Raw genomic sequence first — 8679 nt, 5'->3', positions numbered from 1 at the left:
GTGGTGATAGGAAGAAATGGATCATAGATAAGTTTAAATTAGGGCAAAATGGGAAAAGGCAGATAGAGTTTAATTCAGGCAAGAGTGAGGTGAGATGTTGCAGCATTTCTAATGCAAGAGGGAAGTACACAATTAATGTGATGACAATCGGGGACATAGATGTGGAGTGAGATCTTGGTGGAAAGTCTGTACCTCACTGAAAGTGACACACAAGTAGATAGGATGTTATGGAAAGCGTACGATGTGCTTGCCTTCATGGGTCGGGGCAATGGGTATAAATGACGGGACGTCATTGGCAGTTGTATAAAACTTTGGTGAGGTGATCTTAGGAGTATTGTCTGCAGTTTGTCCCATTACTGGACAAATGCGGAGTGGCTGGAGAGAGTTAACAAGAGTTTCAAGATGTTAACTTGATTAGAGAATATTAGATACTGGGATATTGTGGGTAAACTCAGAGTGTTTTCTCCAGATCGCCGGAGACTGAGGGGTTACCAGATAGAAGTCTATTAAATGTCCTCGACCAATACTGTCCCGCTCAATCTATTCCACTCCACCTCACTATCAGCACTGTCATATTACAGTCTATTCTTTCCCTTCCATAATTCTCAACACCATTTGAGAAGTTTGTAGACCAAGTGGACCCGTTGGGCCCAAAGCTCTCCTGCATTGGTGCAACACCCTCTCCACCCCCTACCTCTCGCCCCCTCCCTGCCGCCTTCCCACCTCCCCACCCCCCTTCCACTCTCCCCCCTCCCCCTCCACCACTTCCCCGGCACCCCATCTCCATCCCCCTCAACCCGCCTTATTCTCCCTCCTCCCCTTCTCCCTCCCTTCCCCCCCCCTCCCTCCCTCCCTCCCTCCCTCCCTCCCTCCCTCCCTCCCTCCCTCCCTCCCACTTCCCTCCCCTATGAGATAGATTTAAACTTTAAAATGTGAATAATCTTACAAATATATCACCGATTTCAATGAACCTTCCTCCATGAGCACCAAAGGGACAATGGTGAGTTAGGTGGGCCTAAAATGGTCGAGCTATCGTGTGCCATTTTGCCTGTAGTTCAGGAACAAACAAACAAACAAACGAGGGTTTTAGTATATAAATTACTCATTTCAACCCCATCCCCCCCTCTGTTGCAGGTCCGGTGCCCGTCCGTCTGGTGAATGGTAACAACATGTGCTCCGGGAGAGTGGAGGTCTATCACAACTCCACCTGGGGCACCGTCTGCGGCAGGAGCTGGGATATCAATGCGGGGAACGTGGTCTGCAGGGTGTTGAACTGTGGGGCGGCCCGGTCAGTAACAACAGCTGCCCCCTACGGAGAGGCCACTGGGAACATCTGGCTGGATGGGGTGATGTGTAATGGGACAGAGCCTGCCCTCGACCAGTGTCCTGCCAGCCCATGGCGGGTGAATAACTGCACACACGGAGAGTACGCTGGAGTCTTCTGCTCAGGTGAGTGTGGCTGGGGCTTGTACTCTCTCAGCAGAGTGGGCTTTGTGCCGGTGTTGGGGGTTTAAACCAGAAACTAACGTTCCATTGATTCTTGAGTGTTTTGCTAAAATGGTTTAGCACCACAGGGAAATGAGTGTAGATGTGGACAGTGAGGAAAGTGGTGATAGGAAAAAATGGATCATAGATAAGTTTAAATTAGGGCAAAATGGGAAAAGGCAGATAGAGTTTAATTTAGGCAAGAGTGAGGTGAGATGTTGCAGCATTTCTAATGCAAGAGGGAAGTACACAATGAATGTGATGACAATTGGGGGCATAGATGTGCAGTGAGATCTTGGTGGAAAGTCTGTACCTCCTTGAATGTAACACAGAAGTAGATAGGATGTTATGGAAAGCGTACGATGTGCTTGCCTTCATGGGTCGGGGCAACGAGTATACATGAAGGGATGTCATTGGCAGTTGTATAAAACTTTGGCGAGGTGACCTTAGGAGTATTGTCTCCAGTTTGTCCCATTACTGGACAAATGTGGAGTTGCTGGAGAGAGTTAACAAGAGTTTCAAGATGTTGACTTAATTAGAGAATATTAGCTACTGGCATATTGTTGGTAAACTCAGAGTGCTTTCTCCAGGTCGTCGGAGACTGAGGGGTTACCGGATAGAAGTGTATAACATGTCCTCGACCATTACTATCCCGCTCAATCTATTCCACTCTTCCTCACTATCAGCACTGTCATATTACACAGCCTATTCTTTCCCTTCCATAATTCTCGACACCATTTGAGGAGTTAGTAGGCCAAGTGGACCCGTTGGGCCCAAAACTCTCCTGCACCCTCTCCTCCCACTTCCCCTCCCCCCTCCCTGCTGCCTTCCCACCTCTTCCACCCCTCCCGCTCCCCCTCTCCCCCATCCCCCTCCACCACTTCCCCTGCACCCCATCTCCATCCCCCTCAACCCCCCTAATCCTCACTCCTCCCCTCTCCCTCCCTCCCCCCCCTCCCTCCTAAGGAGATAGATTTAAACTTTAAAATGTGAATAATTTTACGAATATCACACGAATTTCAATGAAACTTCCTCCATGAGCACCAAAGGGACAACGGTGAGTTAGGTGGGCCCAAAATGGTCGAGCTATTGTGTGCCATTTTGCCTGCAGTTCAGGAACAAACAAACAAACAAACAAACGAGAGTTTTCGTATGTAGATGTCTAATTTTGACCTCATCCCCCCTGTGTTGCAGGTCCGGTGCCCATCCGTCTGGTGAATGGGAACAACATGTGCTCCGGGAGAGTGGAGGTCTATCACAACTCCACCTGGGGCACCGTCTGCGGCAGGAGCTGGGATATCAATGCTGGGAACGTGGTCTGCAGGGTGTTGAACTGTGGGGCGGCCCGGTCAGTAACAACAGCTGCCTCCTACGGAGAGGCCACTGGGAACATCTGGCTGGATGGGGTGATGTGTAATGGGACAGAGCCTGCCCTCGACCAGTGTCCTGCCAGCCCATGGCGGGTGAATAACTGCACACACGGAGAGTACGCTGGAGTCTCCTGCTCAGGTGAGTGTGGGTGGGGCTTGTACTCTCTCAGCAGAGTGGGCTTTGTGCCGGTGTTGGTGGATTAAACCTGAAACTAACGTTCCATTTGTTCTTGAGTGTTTTGCTAAAATGATTTAGCACCACGGGGAAATGAGTGTAGACGTGGCCAGTGAGGAAGGTGGTGATAGGAAGAAATGGATCATAGATATGTTTAAATTAGGGCAAAATGGGAAAAGGCAGATAGAGTTTACTTCAGACAAGAGTGAGGTGAGATGTTGCAGCATTTCTAATGCAAGAGGGAAGTACACAATGAATGGGATGACAATCGGGGGCATAGATGTGCAGTGAGATCTTGGTGGAAAGTCTGTACCTCCTTGAATGTAACACAGAAGTAGATAGGATGTTATGGAAAGCGTACGATGTGCTTGCCTTCATGGGTCGGGGCAACGAGTATACATGAAGGGATGTCATTGGCAGTTGTATAAAACTTTGGCGAGGTGACCTTAGGAGTATTGTCTCCAGTTTGTCCCATTACTGGACAAATGTGGAGTTGCTGGAGAGAGTTAACAAGAGTTTCAAGATGTTGACTTAATTAGAGAATATTAGCTACTGGCATATTGTTGGTAAACTCAGAGTGCTTTCTCCAGGTCGTCGGAGACTGAGGGGTTACCGGATAGAAGTGTATAACATGTCCTCGACCATTACTATCCCGCTCAATCTATTCCACTCTTCCTCACTATCAGCACTGTCATATTACACAGCCTATTCTTTCCCTTCCATAATTCTCGACACCATTTGAGGAGTTAGTAGGCCAAGTGGACCCGTTGGGCCCAAAACTCTCCTGCACCCTCTCCTCCCACTTCCCCTCCCCCCTCCCTGCTGCCTTCCCACCTCTTCCACCCCTCCCGCTCCCCCTCTCCCCCATCCCCCTCCACCACTTCCCCTGCACCCCATCTCCATCCCCCTCAACCCCCCTAATCCTCACTCCTCCCCTCTCCCTCCCTCCCCCCCCTCCCTCCTAAGGAGATAGATTTAAACTTTAAAATGTGAATAATTTTACGAATATCACACGAATTTCAATGAAACTTCCTCCATGAGCACCAAAGGGACAACGGTGAGTTAGGTGGGCCCAAAATGGTCGAGCTATTGTGTGCCATTTTGCCTGCAGTTCAGGAACAAACAAACAAACAAACAAACGAGAGTTTTCGTATGTAGATGTCTAATTTTGACCTCATCCCCCCTGTGTTGCAGGTCCGGTGCCCATCCGTCTGGTGAATGGGAACAACATGTGCTCCGGGAGAGTGGAGGTCTATCACAACTCCACCTGGGGCACCGTCTGCGGCAGGAGCTGGGATATCAATGCTGGGAACGTGGTCTGCAGGGTGTTGAACTGTGGGGCGGCCCGGTCAGTAACAACAGCTGCCTCCTACGGAGAGGCCACTGGGAACATCTGGCTGGATGGGGTGATGTGTAATGGGACAGAGCCTGCCCTCGACCAGTGTCCTGCCAGCCCATGGCGGGTGAATAACTGCACACACGGAGAGTACGCTGGAGTCTCCTGCTCAGGTGAGTGTGGGTGGGGCTTGTACTCTCTCAGCAGAGTGGGCTTTGTGCCGGTGTTGGTGGATTAAACCTGAAACTAACGTTCCATTTGTTCTTGAGTGTTTTGCTAAAATGATTTAGCACCACGGGGAAATGAGTGTAGACGTGGCCAGTGAGGAAGGTGGTGATAGGAAGAAATGGATCATAGATATGTTTAAATTAGGGCAAAATGGGAAAAGGCAGATAGAGTTTACTTCAGACAAGAGTGAGGTGAGATGTTGCAGCATTTCTAATGCAAGAGGGAAGTACACAATGAATGGGATGACAATCGGGGGCATAGATGTGCAGTGAGATCTTGGTGCAAAGTCTATACCTCCTTGAATGTAACACAGAAGTAGATAGGATGTTATGGAGAGTGTACGATGGGCTTGCCTTCATGGGTCGGGGCAATGAGTATAAATGACGGGACGTCATTGGCAGTTGTATAAAACTTTGGTGAGTTGACAGTAGGAGTATTGTCTGCAGTTTGTCCCATTACTGGACAAATGCAGATTTGCTGGTGAGAGTCAATAAGAGTTTCAAGATGTTGAGTTAATGAGAGAATATTAGCTACTGGGATATTGTGGATAAACTCAGAGTGTTTTCTCCAGATTGCCGGAGACTGAGGGGTTACCTGATGGAAGTGTATAAAATGTCCTCGACCATTACTATCCCGCTCAATCTATTCCACTCTTCCTCACTGCCAGCACTGTCATATTACACAGCCTATTCTTTCCCTTCCATAATTATCGACACCATTTGAGAAGTTAGTAGGCCAAGTGGACCCGTTGGGCCCAAAACTCTCCTGCACCCTCTCCTCCCACTTCCCCTCCCCGCTCCCTGCTACCTTCCCACCTCTTCCACCCCTCCCGCCATTGGCTCTTGAGTGTTTTGCTAAAATGGTTTAGCACAATGGGGAAATGAGTGTAGTTGTGGACAGTGAGGAAGGTGGTGATAGGAAGAAATGGATCATAGATAAGTTTAAATTAGGGCAAAATGGGAAAAGGCAGATAGAGTTTAATTCAGGCAAGAGTGAGGTGAGATGTTGCAGCATTTCTAATGCAAGAGGGAAGTACACAATTAATGTGATGACAATCGGGGACATAGATGTGGAGTGAGATCTTGGTGGAAAGTCTGTACCTCACTGAAAGTGACACACAAGTAGATAGGATGTTATGGAAAGCGTACGATGTGCTTGCCTTCATGGGTCGGGGCAATGGGTATAAATGACGGGACGTCATTGGCAGTTGTATAAAACTTTGGTGAGGTGATCTTAGGAGTATTGTCTGCAGTTTGTCCCATTACTGGACAAATGCGGAGTGGCTGGAGAGAGTTAACAAGAGTTTCAAGATGTTAACTTGATTAGAGAATATTAGATACTGGGATATTGTGGGTAAACTCAGAGTGTTTTCTCCAGATCGCCGGAGACTGAGGGGTTACCAGATAGAAGTCTATTAAATGTCCTCGACCAATACTGTCCCGCTCAATCTATTCCACTCCACCTCACTATCAGCACTGTCATATTACAGTCTATTCTTTCCCTTCCATAATTCTCAACACCATTTGAGAAGTTTGTAGACCAAGTGGACCCGTTGGGCCCAAAGCTCTCCTGCATTGGTGCAACACCCTCTCCACCCCCTACCTCTCGCCCCCTCCCTGCCGCCTTCCCACCTCCCCACCCCCCTTCCACTCTCCCCCCTCCCCCTCCACCACTTCCCCGGCACCCCATCTCCATCCCCCTCAACCCGCCTTATTCTCCCTCCTCCCCTTCTCCCTCCCTTCCCCCCCCCTCCCTCCCTCCCTCCCTCCCTCCCTCCCTCCCTCCCTCCCTCCCTCCCTCCCACTTCCCTCCCCTATGAGATAGATTTAAACTTTAAAATGTGAATAATCTTACAAATATATCACCGATTTCAATGAACCTTCCTCCATGAGCACCAAAGGGACAATGGTGAGTTAGGTGGGCCTAAAATGGTCGAGCTATCGTGTGCCATTTTGCCTGTAGTTCAGGAACAAACAAACAAACAAACGAGGGTTTTAGTATATAAATTACTCATTTCAACCCCATCCCCCCCTCTGTTGCAGGTCCGGTGCCCGTCCGTCTGGTGAATGGTAACAACATGTGCTCCGGGAGAGTGGAGGTCTATCACAACTCCACCTGGGGCACCGTCTGCGGCAGGAGCTGGGATATCAATGCGGGGAACGTGGTCTGCAGGGTGTTGAACTGTGGGGCGGCCCGGTCAGTAACAACAGCTGCCCCCTACGGAGAGGCCACTGGGAACATCTGGCTGGATGGGGTGATGTGTAATGGGACAGAGCCTGCCCTCGACCAGTGTCCTGCCAGCCCATGGCGGGTGAATAACTGCACACACGGAGAGTACGCTGGAGTCTTCTGCTCAGGTGAGTGTGGCTGGGGCTTGTACTCTCTCAGCAGAGTGGGCTTTGTGCCGGTGTTGGGGGTTTAAACCAGAAACTAACGTTCCATTGATTCTTGAGTGTTTTGCTAAAATGGTTTAGCACCACAGGGAAATGAGTGTAGATGTGGACAGTGAGGAAAGTGGTGATAGGAAAAAATGGATCATAGATAAGTTTAAATTAGGGCAAAATGGGAAAAGGCAGATAGAGTTTAATTTAGGCAAGAGTGAGGTGAGATGTTGCAGCATTTCTAATGCAAGAGGGAAGTACACAATGAATGTGATGACAATTGGGGGCATAGATGTGCAGTGAGATCTTGGTGGAAAGTCTGTACCTCCTTGAATGTAACACAGAAGTAGATAGGATGTTATGGAAAGCGTACGATGTGCTTGCCTTCATGGGTCGGGGCAACGAGTATACATGAAGGGATGTCATTGGCAGTTGTATAAAACTTTGGCGAGGTGACCTTAGGAGTATTGTCTCCAGTTTGTCCCATTACTGGACAAATGTGGAGTTGCTGGAGAGAGTTAACAAGAGTTTCAAGATGTTGACTTAATTAGAGAATATTAGCTACTGGCATATTGTTGGTAAACTCAGAGTGCTTTCTCCAGGTCGTCGGAGACTGAGGGGTTACCGGATAGAAGTGTATAACATGTCCTCGACCATTACTATCCCGCTCAATCTATTCCACTCTTCCTCACTATCAGCACTGTCATATTACACAGCCTATTCTTTCCCTTCCATAATTCTCGACACCATTTGAGGAGTTAGTAGGCCAAGTGGACCCGTTGGGCCCAAAACTCTCCTGCACCCTCTCCTCCCACTTCCCCTCCCCCCTCCCTGCTGCCTTCCCACCTCTTCCACCCCTCCCGCTCCCCCTCTCCCCCATCCCCCTCCACCACTTCCCCTGCACCCCATCTCCATCCCCCTCAACCCCCCTAATCCTCACTCCTCCCCTCTCCCTCCCTCCCCCCCCTCCCTCCTAAGGAGATAGATTTAAACTTTAAAATGTGAATAATTTTACGAATATCACACGAATTTCAATGAAACTTCCTCCATGAGCACCAAAGGGACAACGGTGAGTTAGGTGGGCCCAAAATGGTCGAGCTATTGTGTGCCATTTTGCCTGCAGTTCAGGAACAAACAAACAAACAAACAAACGAGAGTTTTCGTATGTAGATGTCTAATTTTGACCTCATCCCCCCTGTGTTGCAGGTCCGGTGCCCATCCGTCTGGTGAATGGGAACAACATGTGCTCCGGGAGAGTGGAGGTCTATCACAACTCCACCTGGGGCACCGTCTGCGGCAGGAGCTGGGATATCAATGCTGGGAACGTGGTCTGCAGGGTGTTGAACTGTGGGGCGGCCCGGTCAGTAACAACAGCTGCCTCCTACGGAGAGGCCACTGGGAACATCTGGCTGGATGGGGTGATGTGTAATGGGACAGAGCCTGCCCTCGACCAGTGTCCTGCCAGCCCATGGCGGGTGAATAACTGCACACACGGAGAGTACGCTGGAGTCTCCTGCTCAGGTGAGTGTGGGTGGGGCTTGTACTCTCTCAGCAGAGTGGGCTTTGTGCCGGTGTTGGTGGATTAAACCTGAAACTAACGTTCCATTTGTTCTTGAGTGTTTTGCTAAAATGATTTAGCACCACGGGGAAATGAGTGTAGACGTGGCCAGTGAGGAAGGTGGTGATAGGAAGAAATGGATCATA

General features: G+C 49.5%; 1 protein-coding gene across 1 annotated transcript; it reads left to right on the top strand.

Annotated features, from left to right (window-relative positions):
* Positions 1–1134: 1134 nt before the first annotated feature.
* On the top strand, positions 1135–8393 carry LOC144591852 (scavenger receptor cysteine-rich type 1 protein M130-like; the record flags this gene model as incomplete). Its single annotated transcript, XM_078395862.1, has 5 exons — positions 1135–1449; positions 2680–2833; positions 4225–4244; positions 6637–6857; positions 8226–8393. Coding segments are annotated over 5 exons (878 nt in total), but the record flags the coding sequence as incomplete, so codon positions are not given.
* Positions 8394–8679: the final 286 nt, after the last annotated feature.

This window comes from Rhinoraja longicauda, unplaced genomic scaffold (assembly GCF_053455715.1).
Source record: "Rhinoraja longicauda isolate Sanriku21f unplaced genomic scaffold, sRhiLon1.1 Scf002400, whole genome shotgun sequence".
In the NCBI taxonomy this organism is placed as follows: Eukaryota; Metazoa; Chordata; class Chondrichthyes; order Rajiformes; family Arhynchobatidae; genus Rhinoraja; species Rhinoraja longicauda.
The sequence above is the reverse complement of the archived record's forward strand: the minus strand, read 5'-3'. Positions and strand labels throughout refer to the sequence as shown.